This window comes from Chrysemys picta, chromosome 9 (assembly GCF_011386835.1).
Source record: "Chrysemys picta bellii isolate R12L10 chromosome 9, ASM1138683v2, whole genome shotgun sequence".
NCBI lineage: Eukaryota > Metazoa > Chordata > Testudines > Emydidae > Chrysemys > Chrysemys picta.
The window spans coordinates 48,468,896-48,490,323 of NC_088799.1; the positions used below are offsets into that span (position 1 = coordinate 48,468,896).

The 21,428-nt window shown below is 48.3% G+C and overlaps 1 protein-coding gene across 8 annotated transcripts in view; it reads left to right on the top strand.

Moving 5' to 3' along the window:
• The window catches only part of STAG1 (STAG1 cohesin complex component), a 391,540-nt gene that overhangs the window by 211,353 nt on the left and 158,759 nt on the right, over positions 1 to 21,428 (top strand). For all 8 annotated transcript variants that reach the window (XM_065557025.1, XM_065557022.1, XM_065557021.1 and 5 more), the window contains 2 exons: positions 3,452 to 3,531; positions 11,504 to 11,611. In XM_065557025.1, the coding sequence (XP_065413097.1) occupies positions 3,452 to 3,531; positions 11,504 to 11,611 (188 nt within the window). The remainder of the gene's footprint in view (positions 1 to 3,451; positions 3,532 to 11,503; positions 11,612 to 21,428) is intronic.

Genomic DNA, 21,428 nt, shown 5'->3' on the forward strand with positions numbered 1-21,428 from the left:
TGGTTTCACCCACATAGTTGTTGGAGCATTTAGTGCACTGGATGAGGTATATCACATGTTGTGATAGGTTTGGGTAGGATCCATGGATCTTGAAAGGTGTGTTGTGGGGATCATCATTGCAATGGAGATATGTCTGTAGGCTTTGTGTCCTGGTCTGTGGGGAGCTTAGTCCCAATGACTTAGGCTATATCTACACTACAGACATTATAGCAGCATAGCTGTGACACTGTAAGGTCTCCTGTTTAGCCGTTCTATGCCAGCAGGAGAGAGCTCTCCTGACGGCATAATTAAACCACCTCTAACGAGAAGTGGTAGCTATGTTAGCAGGAGAGTATCTCCTGCCAACTTAGCACTGTCCCCATCAGTGCTTTTGTCGGTGAAACTTTTGCCTGTTAGAGGGGTGTTTTTTCACACCCATGACTGACAAAAGAGCTGGTGTAGACATAGCCTTAGTGTCCCACCAGAGCACTGACAGTTGAAAGGGTAATCGTGTCAAAGGAAAAGAAAGTTGCACATCAACACTATCAACTTTGAGGTATTAGTCTCTCTGGTCCAGGTGATGTTTCGGGAAAGATGCAAGGTAAAGTACAAACTTGTCAGATAGGGCAGCACAGCCTTGTCATTCTATATCAGTAGTCAAGAAGGGACTGGAGTCAGCCTCTCCATTCCATAAGGCAGATTTGTTGTTGCTGAAAAGTCTCCATGTGCCTGTCCAGCTGAGTTGCCAGGCAGAGTAGACTTAAAAAAGGCAGGCGTGTTACCACATCAGAGAAAACTGGGAAGAGCCATCATGGACCTCCTCATGCCCCAGATGTGCCCAATTTTGCAGCAACATCAGAAACCTTAGCTTTGACTGTGTCAGTTCCTTGTGCTTGTGTAAAGTTCCAGACTTTTCCTTCAGCAACTTCTGTTTGGAAAGTGCTAAGAAATGTAGCTTGGCACAAGACTGATAATACTTATAGCTCCTGTGTGCCCCAGAAGGTCTGTATTAGGGAATTTAGTAGAATCATCTTTTGTGCTAAAATGTCCTTCAGCAAGGACCCAAGCACGACCTAAACCATCGCACTTCAAATTGCTCAGCTTGTTTTATAACAGAGCACTTCAGAAAGAGCTAGGTGTTTCTGATAAGATAGCTGAAACTATATTATACTGTAGGAATAAGAGCAACTTCTTCACTAACTATACAGTGTAGCCAAACTTTTCTGTACGATGCAAGGCTAGGAAGTTTTCATTATAAGACAGGGAAGATCCTTTCCATTCTAGACTTTCTTCAAAAACATTCTGATAGAAGTTTGCACCTAGCCATTTACTGGTTCAGACCTCTGCCATCAACACTCTTTGGGAAGGCCAGTCAACAGAGGAATAGTTGTGTCTGATGTTAGTTTCCCATTTCTTAAAGGGAGTCAATCACCTTTCTTTAGCTCCCCCGACAGTGGCCCCTGATATTGTGGCATTTAAAAATTGCTATTAGAGGTTATGTGAACTTTCATTTGATCCTTTGAGGACAGTAGATCTGAATTTCCTTTGCCCTGAGATTAATTTCTTAATGGCCATTTCCTGGGCCAGGACTAAGAGGAAACTGGCAGCACTGAGGTCTCTCACCTTACATCTAACCACTAAGGACAAGATGGTTTGTCATATCTATCCCAGTTTCCTACCAAAGATGTCACTCCACTTTTCACTTAATATAAAATATTTCTTTTCCAAGCTTATGCCATTAACACAGTTCACAGAAAAGAATCTCATACTCACACTGGACTTCCAATTTGAAAGTTCTGTGAATTTGGAAAGGAAATCTCCTTTTTGGAAAATCATTCCACTGTTTTCTTCTCTTCGTAGGCACCAAACAATCTTTAGGAGCATCTAGATATAGCAAAGATACCTTCTCCCATTAGGATCAAGGATCACTCCTCTGAAGTGTGATCAGCAAGAGGCAATGCTTCCAATTACAAACTTTTTAAGGCAGCCACTTGAAACTCCTTAAATATTATTACTAAACACAACACGTTAAATGTGCAGATGTCAGTTTATGCTTTTGGGTACTTAGAGCCATTGTCCCATGGAATTCTGGAAGAGCATGAAGACCAAGAATTGCTTTGGTCAATTTATGGCCATTCTTAATTTCACCCCTTACTCCCTCTTTCATTCCTTTTAGTTAGCTCTCTTCTGTTCTTTCTCAACCCAGGTATTTTAACAGTAGCATTTCACAAAACCCAAGGTCTGTGCTAGAGTAGGCCAGCTCTCAGAAAACAAATTTTATTTCAATTTCCCCAGTTTGTTTTGTGTTGCTTGAACAATATATCAAGACCCAAAAGAAACTGTGTTCCAGGGATCAATAGACATCTCTGCAGACAAGGAGGGTATTTGTTTCAATTTGAAAGAAATCAAATTGGGAAAGGAAAGGAAGGAAGCAGTAGAGGAACTCCTCGAAAGCATGAAAATCCTGCCATTGGCCATTGGTCTGCTGGCATTCACAGAGAGCAGAGATGGATTACTGTTTTGTGGGGCCCTGGGCCAGAGCAAGTGGGGACCCCACCCTACCCTAGCCTGCAGTCCTCCCTCCCCCGTGCTCCTGCTGGGGAAGAGGGTCAAGGCATAAGGGCTTGCCCCCACCCTCCTGGCACTTCTGCCAGGGAGCGGGGTCGTGGCGCAGGGGCTTCCTCCTCATGAGCACCAGGCAGGCGGAGTGGGGCAAGCCCCCCCGCCCCAACTTCACACCCCAGCAGGCGCGCCAAGTGGTGTGTGGGGGTGCCCATTTTTCGGGGGTCCCCAGTTGGCCAGGGCTACTGGGCATGGGCCCTGTTGGTCCAGTGGCTAATCTGCCACTGACGGGGAGAGAGAAGGAAAATCCATAGTTGTACCACCAAATTCCTTGAATTTCTTATGGAAGGCATGTGGGATAATTATTAAGGCCAGATGGTGGCTTTAAGTCATGGGCATGCAAAGGGCCATGCTGCAGCAGCTGCTTCAGGTGAGATTCTCTGCACAATGCTCTTTCACATGCATACACCCTGCCCAAAATGCACTACTGAAGCTCTATTGGTCATTGTGAAGGAGACAAATTGGGGCCACAGCCCTGCCCTCATCCAGACCAACCCCATCCCCTTTCAACAGACTGGTACTGAGGAGACACTAGCTCAGAGTAGTGCCTCAGTTCCCCAGCCTGAGTTTGCCTGACATCTGCATGGGATGGCAAGAGGGGAAAGTTCCTTGACACATGTTTGCATTCCTGTTGCATGTACAGTGTTAGAATCAGGACATACAGAACCTGGCATATCTACCCCATGAAAGCACATTGTATTAGATGAACTTAGCATGTTTGAAAGAAGTCAAATGGTTATCATGTTTCTGTGGAAAGGTGTGTCCATCAAAGACTGTTTATTTTGTAACTTAAATATTCATTTTCTGAAAACGTTGTGTGTTTTGTCATTCTAATACAACTACTTTTCAGGATCGCATTGTATCAATGACACTTGATAAGGAATATGATGTCGCTGTGGAAGCCATTCGATTAGTCACTCTAATACTTCAGTGAGTATTTTTCAAAGCTAGCATAATTCACTATGAGAAGCATTTTTGTCAGCAATATGCATCAGGTTTAGGTTTCTCATGCGTATTATGAAGGACTTGTAGCACTGAAGGCGGATTCAATGTCTAATGATTTCACTGAGCAATTTTTGGAGATGTTGGAATGGGATAAATGGCTGCATAAACATACTCTGGTGAAATTCAGAAATTTACTAACTCCTTGGTGCCAGTAGTTTCAGTGTATCCACTCGTACAAATAAATGCCAGACTGGAAAAATAGACTGACAGTACAAACAGATCATTTCAACTATGTTATATTGTTCTCTGTTCTTTTTTTCTTTTAAATGCAAAAAGCTACTTGCGTGCGAAGTACAACTGAGAATTTAACTACACTAAAGTCAGGAAATGCTCCGGTAACCTTAACGTTGCAACTTTAATTCTGTTCTAATTTCAAGTCAAAGATACAAAAACACAATTGGAAATTTGCAAATTTAAGAATATATTTCAGAATACAAAATGCTGCATCTGTATATGTGCATACACGAATGAAGAAAAACTGCAGTGTCGTATTATGTTCAGAACTACCGGAAGGATGTTCGTTCAAATTGATAAAAAAACAACAACACACTGAAGCATAAAATGGAAGATACGTTTTTGTTAAATACACACTGAAAATCCCTAATTAAAAAAAAAATTCAGTATGTAATATTGTTTGTGTATTCAGGTCTGGCAGAACCTAAAGTTCTCATCCGTGGAAGTGCCCAATATTGAATTGGGACCAAAACTTGTTATAATTCAAGAAAAATGACTTTTCAAAATATTATGTTTGTGTGCTGTCACTGTAATATCTGAAAAAATAAAGATCATGATTGACATAAAACAAAATTATGGCCCATTATCTAAATTTTTTGAAAACTCAATAAAAAAAATTAATTCCCAAAAATTGTGATGACAATTCTGGGCACAACTCTACAGTTAAGATTGAAGCAAGGATTAATCATCTCTGTTAAATGTTAATGATACAGTGAATCCTTTCCAGATTTATAGTACTCAAAGAATAAGTATGGAATGAATTTTCAAAGAAATCTGATAATTAGTTTGTTAAAATACCTCAACATGTTTAGATTTCTTAACTTTAACCTTAACTCTGAAGTAAAGATACTTCATGTTAAATTCCCTGGTTTGTATCTAGGGAAGGAAATATTGGTTGAAAACAGGGAAAGGGATGATTAAGGCACTGTGAGGTGGGCCATGGTCTTGACCAGGGGTCTCAAACTCAAATGACCACGAGGGCCACATGAGGACTAGTACATTGGCCTGAGGGCCCCATTAACTGACACCTCCCACCCGCCGCCCTCGGCCCAGCCCCCACTCCTCCCCTTCCATGAGGCCCCACCCCTTCCCTGAAATCCCCACCCCAACTCTGCCCCCTCTTGCCCCCAGGGGGCGCAGGAGGGGTGTGGGGTGTGGCGGGGGCTCAGGGCAGGGAGTTGGGGTGTGGGATGCAGGAGGGGTGAGGGGTGCAGCAGGGGTGTAGGGTGTGGCGGGGGCTCAGGACAGGGGGTTGGGGTGCAAGAGGAGTGCAGGGTGCGGCGGGGGGTCAGGGTGCAGGAGGGGTGCAGGGTACGGCAGGGGGTCGGGGTGCAGGAGGGGTGCGGCATGGGGCTCAAGGCAGTGGGTTGGGATGCAGGAGGGGTGCGGGGTGAGGCAGGGGGTTCAGGGCAGCAGTTCGGGGTGCGGGGTGTGGCGGGGGTTCGGCTGCAAGACGGGTTCGGGGGGCAGGATCTGGCCCAGCGTGTACCGGGGGCAGGGCAGGCTCCCTGCCTGTCTGCCCTGCCCCCACGCTGCTCCGGTAAGAGGCTGGAACGTGGGGAAGGGGGGGCGGAGGGGCTGTGTGTTTCTGTTGCTTCAGGCGCCGCCCCCAGCAGCTCCCATTGGCCACGGTTCCCCGTTCCCGACCAATTGGAGCTGCTGGGGGGCGCTGACTGAAGCAACAGCAACACACAGCCCCTCTGCCCCCCTTCTCTTCCCGGAGTGGCGCCGGGCAGGGCAGGCAGGCAGGGAGCCTGCCCTGCCCCCGGTGCACATCCGGCCGGAGCCGCTCTAGGTAAACACTGGGGGAGGGCGGGGGGCTGCGAGGGGCTTGCGGGACACAAAAAATAACCCCGCGGGTCGCATGCGGCCCCCGGGCCGCGTGTTTGAGACCCCTGGTCTTGACTGTATGGTAACAGCAGAGATCAAGCAGGTTTTTGCTGCAAGGAGGAATGTTTCATGAGGCTTCTCCTTTGGGTCATGATCCAAAGCCCAGTGAATTAAGTAGGAATTTTTCTACTTAAGATTTGGATCAGGTCCTTGATGAAGAATCCAAGTAGGTTTCTAGAGCTAAGAGATGAGGTTCACAACTTGCAGCATGAGTGGGGATAATGTAGGAGATTGGTAATAAGTGTCTAGTAAGACAAACAGGATGGAGCTCGGTTGTTCTCAGTGATGGCAGATGACAGAACAAGGAGTAATGGTCTCAAGTTGCACTGGGGGAGGTTTAGGTTGGATATTAGGAAAACTTTTTCACTAGGAGGGTGGTGAAGCACTGGAATGGGTTACCTAGGGAGATAGTGGAATCTCCTTCCTTAAAGGTTTTTAAAGTCAGGCTTGACAAAGCCCTGGCTGGAATGATTTAGTTAGGAATTGGTCCTGCTTTGAGCAGGGGGTTGGACTAGATGACCTCCTGAGGTCCCTTCCAACCCTGATATTCTATGATTCTATGATTTTCACTGGGGGATTACATTAAGGCTTCCATATCTGTTTGTGGGTGGAGCATAGAAACGGGGTTACTGTTGTTGATTTGCATCAGGGTTTGAGGATAGTCCAGAAACCTGGGAGAAGTGCTGCTTGACTCTCTAGGGCTGGGAAATAGATAGCAGTCAATATAAATTGGAAGTTATGATTTGCAGAAAATACATAGGCGAAGTGAAAGAGATGAGGGAAAAATCCCTGGCTGGCAGACTAAGGACAATAAGGAGTTTTAAAAATATATCAGGAAAAAGGGAAGTAATAGCAATGGTGTAGGTCCATTATTAGATGGAGAGTGTAGCATTGTTAATGATGCAGAAAAGGCAGAATGTTGAATAAATATTTGTGTTTTCTATTTGGAAAGTAGCAGGATGATGTACCCATATCTAGGGGTGGCATAGCTTGACTTTTTACTTTTTTCTAGTTTTGATAAGTTTTATCAATTTTTATTTTTAAGATTTTTTTTCTATTTTTAAGTATTTTTATTTTTAGAGTTGTGGGGGGTGGGATTGGGATTAGGGCGTCACTGCCAGTGGGGCAGCAGGGAGTTCCCGGTGCAGCTGAGGGGCATGACACTAGGGCTCAAGGGTAAGGGAGGCTGTAGTCCTGGCTCAGAGGAGCAGAGGCCCCTGGTCAGGATTGTAAAGAGGAGGATAAGCCCCTGGTCACGGGGAGGCTGCCCAGCTGCTGAACATTTTTGGCTCAGGGACCGTTCCCATGCTTTTGGCTGGTGAGTGAGGGAGCAGGACCATGACACCAGAGTTGTAGAAGGCTTACTACATGACCAGTGCCACCTGATCCCTGGAGGTGCAAGATGCAGGGAAGGCTGCAGGGTCAGAGCAGAGACCCCTCCAGCCAGGGCTGCAAAGAGGAAGACAAGTCCCTGACCATGGAGACGGGCACGGAGTCATTCAGCAGTGGGTCAGCCACCTCTGCAGCTAGGGACAACGATGACTCCTCTTCCTCGCAGTCCTGGCCAGGATTTCCTTGTCTGCTGAGCCAGGATGTGCACAGTGCCCCACTCACTGACCAGCCCAAAATACAAGAGCTATTCCCAGGCAGAAACTGTTCAGCAGTAGCATGGCCAGCTGATGAGTGAAAGCAGGGCTACAGAGAGCTCCCTGTCCTACCCCAGGAGCCATTAAGTAGTGGGGTGTCCTTCCCCCTGACCAGTGGTTCATCTTGCTCCCCTCCTTTCAGTCTTGGTCAGAGGTATCTGCTCTGCCCTACCAGGACTGCAACCTCTCCCTGCACCTTGTGCCCGCAGGGATCAGGTGTCACCTGCCTTGCAGCCATGTAGGGAGCCCTCTGCAACCCTGCTGTCATAACCCCGCTCACTCATTCTCATGACAGCTTCTGTCTGATGAGTGAACAAGCAGGCCATGACATCAGAGTTGCAGAAAGCTCCCTGCATGGCCAGTGACGCACAATCTCTGCAGGCACACGGATTGTTACTGTTCGATATTTTTTTCGTTGATCTCATTGTGTCAGCTGAAATTGACCTTTACCAACAGATATCTATTAAAATTGAAATCTGCCAAGCCTATCCATATCATATGAGGATGGTGAAATACTTTCCAATGCATTAGTAACTAAGGAAGATATTAGACAACAGCTACTAGGGATAAATGTTTTTTATCTTTCTGCCTGGATAACTTGCACCTAAGAATCCTAAAAGAGTTGGCTGAGAGATCGTGAGAGATCGTGAATGTTAATTTTTAATTAATCTTGGAATACTGGGGAAATTTCAGAAGATTGGACATGAACTGGCATTGTGCAAGTATTCAAAAAGGACAGGTGGGATGACCCAGCTAACTATAGACCAGGGAATATGACATGAGTCCTGGACAAAATAATGGAAAAACTGATACAGGATTCAACTGATAAAAAAATTAAAGGCTAGCATATAATTAATGCCAGTCAAGATGGTTTTATGGAAAATATGTCTTGTCAAACATACCTAATTTCATTCTTTGATGAGATTGCATGTTTGGTTGCTGAAGTTAATTGTGTAAATGCATTTGACTTATCACACGACACAATGACCACACGACATTCTAATTAAAAATTAGTACTATGCAGTATCAGTAAAGCACACGTTAGGAACTAGATAACTGATAGATATAAAAAAGTAGTTAATGCAGAATCTTCATTTAATGAGGGTGTTTATAGTGGGGTTCCACAGAGATCAGTAGCCTATTCCATGTTTCTTCAGTGGTCTGGAAGTAATAGTATTACTGCTGATAAAATATGTAAGTGCGACAAAGACTGATTGGTAAACAATTATGAGGACAGGACAGACATACGGAGGGCTACATCTATGCAGCAAGGAAAACTCACGGCTGCCTCGTGCCAGCTGCCTTGTGCTTGTGGGGCTTGGGCTGCAGGGCTCTTTCATTGCTTTGTAGACTTCTGGGCTTGGGGTGGAGTCCAAGCTTTGGGACCCTCCCACCTTGCAGAGTCATAGAGCTTGGGCTCCCACCCAAGCCCGGAAGTCTATACAGCAGTGAAACAGTCCCACAAGCCAGAGTCACTTAGCATGGACCAACTGCGAGTTTTTCTTTGCTGTGTAGACATATCCATAGTGTTCTGGGTCAGTTGGTAAACTGGGCCCTCTCAAACAAAATTTGTTTTAATACAGCCAAATGCAAGGTCATACAGCTTGTAGCAAGGAATTTAGGTAATTCCTACAGAATGGGGGATTATATGCCGGGAAGCAGTGGCTCTGAAATGCATTTAGAGGTCATAGTGGACAAGCAACTAAACATGAGCTCTCGGTGTAATGCTGTGGCAAAAAGTGCTAATACAATAAATAGGGGAGTAATGAGTAGAAGTAGGGAGGTGATTTTACCTCTGTATACAGCATTGGTGAGACAGATACTGGAATAATGCATACAGTTCTGGTGTCCACATTTTAAAATGATGTTGAAAAACTGGAGTGTGTGTGGAAAAGAGCCACCCAAAAGAAAAAAATCCTCACAATGAGGGACTTAAACAAGTTCAATCAATTCAGCTTATCAAAAAGAAGATTGAGAAATGGCTTGATTACAATGTACAACTACCTTTACGGAGTGAAAATATTGTGTATTTACGGGCTTTTTGTCAGAGGAAGGCATAACAAGACCCAGTGGCTGGAAGCTGAACGCAGATAAATTCAAATTAAAAATTAGGCACACATTTTGAACAGGGAGGGTGATTAACCACTGGAATAAAATATCAAGGAAGTGATGGATTCTCCATCTCTTGATGTCTACAAATCAAAACTGGGCTATCTATCTGGAAGATACAGTTTAATCAAACACAAGTTATTGGATTCAGTACAGATTTGTAGATTTTAAGGCCAGAAAGGACCATTGTGATTACCTAGTATGATCTCCTGTGTAACACAGGCCGTAGAATTTCCCAGAATAATTCCTATAGCATATCTCTTAGAAAAACATCCAGTCTTGATTTCAAAATTATCAGTGATGGAGAATCCACCGTGAGCTTATCCGTGATGAAGAATCTACCATGACCCTTGGAAAGTTGTTCCAATAGTTAATTACTCTCAATTTAAAAAATTTATGACTTATTTCCAGACTGAATTTGTCTAGCTTCAACTTCCAGATGTTGTATCATGTTCTACCTTTCTGTGCTAGAATGAAGAGCTCATTATTAAATATTTGTTCCCCATGTAGAGACTTAGAGACTGTAAACAAGCAACACTTATCCTTCTTGTTGTGAAACTAAATAGCTTCAGCTCTTTGAGTCTATCTCTATAAGGCTAGTTTTCTAATCCTTTAATCATTCTTGTGGTTTTTCTCTGAACACTCTTCAATTTATCAGCATTCTTCTTGAATTGTTGACACCAGAACTGGACACAATATTCCAGCAGTGGTCACACCAATGCCAAATACAGTTATAACTTCTGTATTCCTCTCAATATTTCCCCTGTTTATGCATTGCCAGAAGCTGGGAATGAATAGTAGGGAATGGATTACTTGATGATTACCTGTTCATTCCCTCTGGGGCACCTGTCATTGGCTGCTGTTGGAAGACAGAATACTGGGCTAGATGGACCTTTGGTCTGACACAGTATGGCCATTATGTTCTTATGATCCCATTAGCCCTTTTGCCACGGCGTCACACTGGGAGCTCGTGTTCAGCTGATTATCCACCAGAACCCCCAAATCTTTGTTATAGTCTCTGCTTCCCATGATAGAGTGCCCCGGGGGTGTCTGTGTGGAATCTTTTGTTCTGTGATACACAGGAAGTCAGATGATCTAGTGGTCCCTTCTAGCCTTATACTCTATGGATCATCAACAATGTTGCCAATGTCAAGAAAGGAAAAATCATGATTTAGACCCCAAATAATCAGCTGAGGATTGACAAAGCAGGCGCTCCGCCCCACCCCTATGCCAGAGTGTGTGGGGGAGGTGCACATTGCCCTTCCCTCTTCCTACCGCTAAGGAATTCTCAGCTGGCCATTTACAGCAATCTAGAGCAGTGCAAAGGAAACCGCTCAAAATGGAGATTCTGGCCCCAAAAGTTTTATCTTTGTGCAAAAGGTATTGTGATTAGATCACTCTTTTGGTTTTGCTTTTAAGTTCAGGGTTTTTTTTTTAATGGTTAACTCAAAGGTTAAATGGATTTTGAGCACACTTTCCAAAAATAGTTTATCTTTGGCTGAATCTATGTGTGGGGCATCTCAGCCCAAAAGAAATTTTCTGGGAGAAATTAAAGTTCAAGTGTAAATGAACATTTATAATGCCTTCTCAGTCTGAACTACAGCATTAGCTGTAACTATTTTTGTAAATTCTGAAATGTGTATACTTCTATAGAAGCAAAATTTTAGATGTTTTTTTCAAAGGAACCCTCTTAAAATATTGGCAAGTTATTAAAACTAAAAATGTTGCCTTTCAAATTTAAGAAAATGTTTAATCATTTCCTAGTGTACTACTTTCATAAGAAGCAGCCATTTTAACTCAAAGGTGGGGTTTTTTGGTGATGAAGTGTTTAAATATTTTTGAGGCCTAATCCTAAACCCGTTGAAGTTAATGTCCCATTAATTTCTGTGGGGTATAGATGAGGCCCAGGTAGCCCTATTATGATAGACAGTCTATAAAAATAAAGTAACTTATGGGAGGTGGTGGAACTGAAATTAAACATTTGTTTTGGTTCAGGTGTTACTTTCTGACTTTTTCAGTGGAAGTGAAGAAGCTCTGTCCAATGAAGACTGTGAGAATGTTTATCACTTGGTGTATTCAGCACACCGGCCGGTTGCAGTAGCAGCTGGGGAGTTCCTTCACAAAAAGTAAGCTACCTCTCATCCTGGAATGAAAAACAGATTCATGATAGCTTCCTGAGACCAGAAATGCCTAGTGAGATCTAGAAGTGACAGGTTGATATATAGTAAGTATGGCCTGATTCAGCAAAGCACTTAATCACAAGCTTAACTTTTTAAGCACTGACTTTCAATAGGAGTACTTGCATGCTTAAAGTTACGCATCTACTTAAGTGCTTTGATAAATCAGGATTTATATCATGGTTTTCTTGCTGTACAGTTTAAACAGTAATTTCTATTAATTTAGGACATTAAAGTACAAACAAATATTATGATTGTAGGCACTTTTTGTAAAGATTTGTTAATTTATGTGCAAATCCCTTGATTTTGTGTCAGGTTTTCATTGTAGCTTCTGGTACTACAAATTGTGGATATGCCTGCGTGATTGTATAAATTACAATTATTATTTTAAAGGCATTTATTTTACTCAACTTTGAAATAATAGGATACCAATTTACTCCAAAGTTAGCAATTTTAACAGGATTTTCTGTTCATTTACTTGCATGTCAAAAAATGGAGTGAATTATTAGTGGTAGCTAGATACCTTTGATGCCAGGTGATCAGAGGTGTCCAGAAGTTTTTCCTTCACTCTGCTATACAGCATGGGAGAACTGCTACCTCAAATTCAAAGGACAGAATCTCAACTGGTTGTTCCTTTGCAGTCTAGACCAGTTGAGGATCTTAAACAATCTTTTTAACGCTCTGAAGTATTTCGTATTTTCTCTTCCCCATTTTTAAAATTGTTAAGGATTTTTGCAACTTTTTACAGACATTTTTTTGTATAAGAATTCATTTTAATGGAATTTTTCAAACCAGAATACACTTGAAAGAAAAGGCCTTTTATACAACCAGCAGTTTATTTCACCACTGATATTTTGTGTTCCCTTTGTTATTTGCATTTTGAAAATGAGCTTCTCCCCCTCCCCCCCAATAACACCCTAGATTTCCTCTTAGATCAGGCACAAAAAATATGACTCTATGCTTGTGGTGACAGTCTTTTACTATGAAAGTGGATGTGATGTTGCAAATTCAGTAATATGACCTCACTGCGTGATAAATAATGGAAAAAAGTTCTTTTATACATTATAATAAAATATCTTCAGTAATTAACAAATGTGGCAAAACAAGTATGAAAAAATCTGAAAGATAAATTAGTTTGTCTAACATGAAAATTTCTCCCAGTGTGGAAAATCTCTTTTGAAAGTGATGTTATTCTATTTCCTATAAACAGGCCCGCTGAAGGGGGGCAGGGGAAAGGGAGCAATTGCCCAGGGACCCGGTTCTCCAGTTTACAATGTTTGCAAATTAGAAAAAATTGGTACCATAAATAAAATGTGAAATGTATCTTCTTCTTCGAGTGATTGTTCACGTCCATTACACATTAGGTGTACGCGCGCCGCGTGCACGGACGTCGGAAACTTTTTCCCTTAGCGGCTCCCGTCGGGCCGGCAGGGCCCCCTCCTTCCCGCCAGAGCGGCGCCCCGCTCCAGGGTATATATATCCCTGCCGACCCGACCCCTCCAGTTCCTTCTTACCGTCCGTGGCGGCGTTGGAACAACTCTGTCTCTCGTCTGAGAGTGTCCCTTAGTAATAGTCATTAGTGTTATCTAACAGTTATCAGTTAGTTGTTGTAGAGTTGAGCAGTAGTTAACAGCTCATTAGGGTACTTAAAGTTCTTGCTGTGGTTGTTTGTTCAACCCCGGCATCGGCCCTGGGCGGCGGGGCATGCCGCACGCCCAAGGCTTCAAGGCTTGTGCCACGTGCTGCAGGCCTATGCCATTGAGCGACCCCCACGCCTCGTGTCTCCGTTGCCTGGGGGAGGCTCACCAGAAAGAGCGCTGCAAGATCTGCAAGGCCTTTAAGCCCAGAACCAAGAAAGAAAGAGACTTTCGTCTTAAGCAGCTGCTCATGGAGACGGCATTACAGCCCTCCACTTCGGCGGCACCGTCTGCCTCCGTGCGGAGTGCCCCGGCATCAGTGCGGGAACCGGCGCCGGCGGGTCACATGGAGCCCACGGCACCGGCCCAACGGGGTCATATACGACGCCGGTCGTCTTCGCCGGCAAAAGCGAAGGGCCAACCTAAGGCCCGAGGACGCTTCCCGCACAAGAGGGCGGCACCGGTGAAGACCTCGAGTGCCCCTAAGGCCGGTACGGCCCCGGCACAGACCCCGGTAGTGGCTCCGGCGCCGAAAGGCCCGTCGAGCCCCGGGATGGGCGCGTCGAGTGAAGATGAAGGGCTGGAGGAGCTCTTGGAACAGCCCTCCACTCCAGACACGTTTGAGGCAGCTAAGGACCTCATCGCATTGTCCGTCGAGGCCCCGGCACGCGCTGAGGATGCTCCGCCAAAGCTGCCGCACAGAGGCAAGCTGGCGATGGTGCGCCTGTCACGATCGCCGTCTCGGCACCGTTTCGGGAACCGGTCCCGGTCGAGCTCCGCTTCGGTAGACTCCCGGTTGCCCTCGGCGCAGGAAGCACCGCAGCAGTCGGGCTTCAACAAGCGGTCGGCACCGACTCAGCAACCTAGCACGAGTCGGCACCGCAAAATGTCGGCGGTACGTTACCCAAGGCCGACCAGCCGTAGCCGTTCCCGGTCCCGCGACCGCCGGTACCGTTCCAGGTCTAGATCGGCGAGACGCTATTCCAGATCCGGGTCGCGGAGACGCTACTCCCCAAACCTGGACCGGCACCATCCTACGGCTCTGCCGTGGCCTTCCAGGTCACCGTCCGTGGTCTCGGGGACTGACTTGGACCGGTACGGCGGATATGGCCATAGGTCGCAGGCCAGCAGAGACTATGGCCATTCTCAATGGGGCCAGCCGAGCCAATGGCCATTCTGGACACCCTGGGCCTACCACCAGCAAGGGCCCCCATCAAGGGCCTCGAGATCTGGGCCACCGGGGTACCGATCCCGCTCCCCACGGCACCGCCCGCCATCACATAAGGAGGCAACGGTCTCTAGACCCCCGGAGCGGGAAGGAGTGGACTCGGCACCGAGTACGGTACCGTCCCAGTCCCACACTGCGGGTCAGGCCCCAGAGGAGCAACTGGTCGATGCCGGGTTGCAGGACACTGAGGAGGGGCAGAAGGCTCCGACCTCTTCCTCCTCGCCAGATGAGGCAGTAGCGGGCACCATGGTGTCCGGCCCTCCCCCGATTGACCATCGGGCACACCAAGACCTGCTTCGCAGGGTAGCCCTTAATTTGGGCTTGCAAGCGGAGGAGACCGTAGAACAGGAAGACCCCATGGTCGATATCCTGAGCCCAGAGGGACCCTCCAGAGTCGCTCTCCCGATCATACGGACAGTACAGTCCAACTATAAGACGGTGTGGCAGACGCCGGCCTCCAGTGCACCGACTGCAAGAGGCGTGGAGAGGAAATACTTCGCCCCATCTAGAGGGTTCGACTTCCTCTTTTTACACCCGTCCCCTTGTTCGCTAGTGGTCTCGGCGGTCAACGAGAGAGAGCGCCATGGCCAGCAAGCTCCGGGCCCCAAGGGCAAGGAAGCTAAGCGACTGGACTTGTTCAGGAGGAAAGTCTATTCCTCTGGGGGTCTTCAACTGAGGATCGCCAATCAGCAGGCGATTCTGAACAGACACAATTTTAACTCTTGGGCTTCAGTCGCCAAGTTTAAGGACTCCCTCCCACCTGACGCGCATCAGGAGTTCACGGCCCTGGTGGACGAGGGGATGGCGGTGGCCAAGACCTCATTGCAGGCCTCCCTCGACTCAGCCGATGCTGCGGCTAGAACTATCGCGTCAGGAGTCGTGATGAGGCGGTCGGCGTGGTTACAGGCTTCAGGTCTTCCACCAGAGGTGCAAACCACACTGCAGGACCTCCCGTTTGAAGGTTCGGGCTTGTTCTCCGACCAAACGGACGCCAGGCTGCATAGCCTTAAGGACTCGCGTGCGACCCTTAAGTCCTTGGGTATGCACACCCCGGTAACGCAGCGTAAACCTTTTAAGCCCCAGCCACCGCAGAGGCAATACCACCCTCGCCCCCGGCACGAGCCTTACCGCCGTCGAGGCAGGGATAACAGGCGGAGACGTAACAATACGCCTAACCAAGGCCAGAGTCACGGCCAGGGCAAGCCGCAGCCGGGAAATAAACCAGGCTTTTGAAGCTACGCCCGAGGACAGCGTACCACTTCATATACCGGATCTTCCTCTGGGTTTCAGGGACCGCCTGTCCCATTTGTACCGGGCCTGCTTGCGCATAACATCGGACCGCTGGGTCCTGCGCACAGTGAAGGCGGGCTATACCCTCCAGTTTTCCTCGCCCCCTCCCTGCCATCCCCCTTCCCCGTCCCTCTTCAGGGACCCTTCTCACGAGCAACTCCTCATACAGGAGGTACAGACCCTTCTCACTGCAGGAGCAGTAGAAGAGGTCCCACCAGACCTAAGGGGAAAAGGATTCTATTCCAGATACTTCCTGATCCCCAAGGCGAAAGGGGGCCTCCGTCCTATTTTGGACCTGCGCGATCTAAACAGGTTTCTGATCAAAGCGCGCTTCCGTATGGTCTCCCTTGGAACTATTATCCCATCACTGGATCCGGGGGATTGGTATGCTGCCCTCGATATGAAAGATGCCTATTTTCACATCGCAATCAATCCGGCCCACAGACGGTTTCTGCGCTTCGTTGTCAACCAGCGCCATTTCCAATTTACGGTCCTGCCCTTCGGCCTGGCGTCAGCACCACGAGTGTTTACGAAGTGCATGTCCGTGGTAGCAGCCTTCCTTTGAAAAAGAAGGATGCGTGTGTTCCCGTACCTGGACGATTGGCTACTCGCGGGCAGGTCGGAGGCCGAGGTCCGATCTCACGTGACACTGGCCTTGCAAACGTTCGACAAGCTCGGCCTCCAGGTCAATGTGCCCAAGTCCACGTTAGTCCCCACACAGAGACTGGACTTCATAGGTGCAACCCTGGACTCGGTAACCGCGCAGGCGAGCCTACCAGAGGCACGGTTCATGTCAATTCAGAGAGCCGTAAGCTCGGTCCAAAAATTCCCCACGACAACGGCAAGGTGTTGCATGCAGCTTCTGGGGCATATGGCAGCTTGCCCACACGTGGTCAGACATGCCCGCCTGAGGCTCCGGCCGTTACAGTTGTGGTTCACCCGCACGCATCGCCCCAACAGAGACCCATTGGATCAGGTAGTCACGATCCCAAACCAGGTGCTGAGCTCGCTACGCTGGTGGCTCGATCGCCAACAGGTATGCGAAGGGATCCCCTTCGCTGCCCCACAGCCCACTCTGACGTTGGTAACAGATGCCTCGGACCTGGGTTGGGGGGCGCACCTGGGGGAACTGCGGACCCAAGGGCTGTGGTCCAGAGAAGACAAGCTGCTTCACATCAATCTGAAGGAGCTAAGAGCGGTTCTCCTCGCCTGTCAGACCTTCCGCGCCACCATAGAAGGTCACAGCGTGGCAGTCCTGACGGACAACACTACCGCCATGTTCTATATAAACAAGCAGGGCGGGTCCCGGTCTTCTCCCCTCTGTCGCGAGGCACTCCAATTATGGGACTTCTGTATAGCCCATGCGATACACCTCATCGCGACGTATCTTCCGGGGATTCACAACGGCTTAGCAGACCGCCTCAGCCGATCCTACCGAATGCACGAATGGACGTTGAGGCGAGACGTCCTGCATTCGATCTTCCGGAGGTGGGGCTTTCCCCGGGTGGATCTATTCGCCACCAGGGACAACAGACAATGCCCTCAGTTCTGCTCGTTCCAGAACCTCAGCCGGGGATCATTAAGAGATGCTTTCATGATCCCATGGGGAAGGAGCCTGAGATATGCCTTCCCTCCGTTCCCACTCATACACAAGGTTCTCCTCAAGACCCGCAGGGACAGGGCGACGATCATACTTATCGCCCCGGCCTGGCCACGCCAGCATTGGTTCACGTCCCTGCTGGAGCTGTCCATAGCCGATCCAATCACCCTCCCCCTCCATCGCGACCTAGTCACGCAAGACAAAGGTCGCCTACTCCACCCGAACCTGTCTTCGCTACATCTCACGGCGTGGTATCTCTCTGGCTGAATGATGCAGAACACAGGTGCTCTCACCAAGTTCAACAAATCCTCCTTAATAGTAGGAAGCCCTCTACAAGAGCGACCTACCTGGCAAAATGGAAAAGGTTCTCCCACTGGTGTGAGCCTCAACGCATACAGCCTTTACAAGCCTCAGTTCCGTCAATCTTGGACTACCTACTGCACCTCAAGAATCAAGGGCTTGCGCCCGCCTCAATTAGAGTGCACTTAGCCGCTATTTCGGCTTTCCATCCGGGAGAGTTGGGAGTGTCAGTGTTCTCCAACCCCACAGTGGCCCGATTCCTCAAGGGGCTGGAAAGGGTGTTTCCCTACTCACGCCCGCCTGTCCCGGCGTGGAGCCTGAACCTAGTCCTAACAAGACTCATGAATCCCCCCTTTGAGCCCCTAGCCACTTGCTCCCTCACGCACCTCTCGTGGAAGGTGGCATTTCTCGTGGCCATCACGTCGGCCAGAAGGGTATCGGAATTGAGGGCCCTCACTTCGGAACCACCCTATACAGTGTTCCATAAGGATAAGGTGCAACTGAGGCCGCACCCCAAATTCCTCCCAAAGGTGGTATCACAGTTTCACATGGGGCAGGACATTTGCCTACCGGTGTTTTTTCCTAAACCCCATTCGGACCCTCACCACCGCAGCCTACATACCCTGGATGTCCGAAGGGCGTTGGCATTTTACCTGGAACGGACCAGGTCGTTCCGCAGAACACCCCAGCTGTTCATTGCTACTGCGGAACATATGAAAGGCTTGCCTATCTCGACACAGCGCTTGTCAGCATGGATTGTGCATTGTATACGCACCTGTTATGAGCTCGCCAATGTTCCGGCCCCGGAGATCCGGGCCCACTCGACTAGAGCCCAAGCGTCCTCAACGGCCTTCTTGGCGCAGGTCCCTATCCAGGAGATCTGTAAGGCAGCCACCTGGTCGTCCGTACATACGTTCACAGCCCACTACGTGATCCATCATCAGACTAGAGAGGACGCGATGGTCGGTCGGGCTGTACTACAGTCAGTTGTACCTTGACTCCTACCCACCTCCAATGGTAAGCTTGGGAATCACCTAATGTGTAATGGACGTGAACAATCACTCGAAGAAGAAAGAACGGTTACTTACCTTCTGTAACTGTTGTTCTTCGAGATGTGTTGTTCACGTCCATTACACTTCCCACCCTCCTTCCCCTCTGTCGGAGTCTCCGGCAAGAAGGAACCGGAGGGGTCGGGTCGGCAGGGATATATATACCCTGGAGTGGGGCGCCGCTCTGGTGGGAAGGAGGGGGGCCTGCCGGCCCGACGATAGCCGGTAAGGGAAAAAGTTTCCGACGTCCGTGCACGCGGCGCGCGTACACCTAATGTGTAATGGACGTGAACAACACATCTCGAAGAACAACAGTTACAGAAGGTAAGTAACCGTTCTTTTCACTGCCATTGTGCCCCTTTTGAAATGCATCCCCGTGCAAGACTCTTCTCCACCATTGCTTGTTCTCCAATGTGCCCTCCACTCTTGGTTTCACATCCCATCAACCTATTTTTCCTCCTCTATTCCCAGTCCCGGGACCCCCTGGAAAAGATTATATCATTCCCCAGGCGATACTTACCTCACTGCGATGGTGGACTGACTGCAGAACAGTCCTGGAGGGGGTTCCTCCAGACTTCACATGCAAATAGGGCTTCCATTATGTTGGCTTAATTTACATGTGACATCATATCTCCTGTCTGGAAAAAACCTGTTGCAACTCATCCTGGTTATATAGATTACAAGATATTTTTAGTAGGTACACATAACTCTCTACATACCAACTGTACATACATCTCACAATGTTTAAGATGACCAGTATTATATAAGTTTTTATTTGATACCTCACACAACATTCTTGTTAGGTAAATTCTATGACAGCAAAGTTTTTGTTGTAATGATAGGAGTTGCTGACACAGAATAGTGAACCCTTTGTTAGCTGGCATCAGTGGCTACTTCTATGTCACAGCAACACCTAACATCTGCAGGAAAAATGTGTGGTGGTGTGATGAGGAAAGTACCTGAAATCCCTGCTAAGCCAGGTAGGGCCAGAAAAGTGCCTACAGCCAATCCTCACTCTTTAGGCATCTGCCAACACAGAAGAACATAGAAATTGGTATACCAGATCAGGCCACAGTGTCCATCTAATCCAGTATCTTTTCTCTAATAGTGGTCAATACCAGGTGTTTTAGAGGAAGTGTAAGAAATCCTATAATGTATAATTATAGATTAGTTTCTTCCTAACCCCAACCTATTAGTGATTACCTTGTGCCCTGAAGCTTTAGGTTCTTGTTTGAGTGATTGCTCATGTCCATTCCATATTAGGGGTGTGTGCTTGCCACATGCACCGGTGCCAGAAGTTTTTCCCTCAGCAGTATCTGTAGGGAACCTGCTCTGGCCCCCCCAGAGCGGCGCGCACATGCCGCGGTATAAGGGGTGCCGCTGGCTCCCTCCACCCTCAGTTCCTTCTTGCCACCAGTGACGGTGCTGGAATGTCTGCTGCGTTGTCTCATTCTCTGTTCATACGAACTCTGTAGAATTCGTAGTATAGTTGTAGATAGTTGTTGTTACCCATAGTTGTAGTTCCTGAAGTTATCATAGTTCCAAACAGGACTCAGATGGGGGACGGGGCGTGCCCTGATCCTCAGGCTTTAAGCCTGTGATCGCTGCAAACAGCCTATGCCCGTCAGTGATCCATATACTAGCTGCCTAAGGTGCTTAGGCAAGGGACACATAAGTGACAAGTGTCATATCTGAAAGTCCTTCAAACCTAGGACGAAGAAGGAGTGCGATATCAGTCTAAAAGCGCTCCTAATGGAGTCGGCAATCACTCTGGCACCGGATCAACGGTCCGACTCCGCACCAAGCACCCTGGCCTCTGTGCGCAGTGCTCCGCCAGCGCTGTCCACAAGCTGGCACCGGTCTCCCTCCACAGCTCCAATCAAGAAACCGAAAAAGACTGTGAGGGGAAGATCTCCTACCTCCTGCAAGGGAAAGGAGAGGGCTGGGGGCGAGCCAAGACCCGTGCTGGGCAGCTCAACGCCCCCTTCAGGAAGTCGGGCCCCAGCTGAAGTCGAATGGTGCAACCCATCCCATACTTCGCCTGTGACTCCAGATAGCAGTGCAGGCCCTGGCCAGCTTCTGGTACCATCAATGCCCAAAGCCCTTCAAGCAGCTCAGGAGATCCTGGCACTCCCGGTGCCACCCACACTGGCTCCAGCGGTACCCCAGTCTCAGGGAAAATCCGCATTGGGACCTATGTGTGTGTCGCCGCCAAGGGCCCGGTACCAATCACATGACTGATCAGGGATCAAAGGCCGCCAATCGCTGGGCCGTCATCGCCCATCTCCAAGAAGGAGGTCGCCCTACGCAGGAAGATCCTCCCAGCAACCAGCCCATAGTAGCTCCTGGTCCCATTTGAAATCCCTGTACCGGTCGAGTAGTGTGAGGCATAGATCGCTGGGTGTCCAATGCAGATTCGCCAAACGCTGTCAGTCCCTGAGACCCTGACCTGCACCGGTCAGACAAGAGCCACCTCTCCGACCGCTCTGCTAATAGTTCCGGCACGGAGCGAGTTTCCCTGACTGCAGGACAAGCCCCAGTACCTGCGGTGCCACCTACATCATCAGCACCAAAACTTGTCCCATGTCCCCAAGCGCAGTGGCGATCGGTGTCAGGAGCCTTGGAGAGGCCAGTGGTCTTGGTATCCCATTCCACTCCTCTG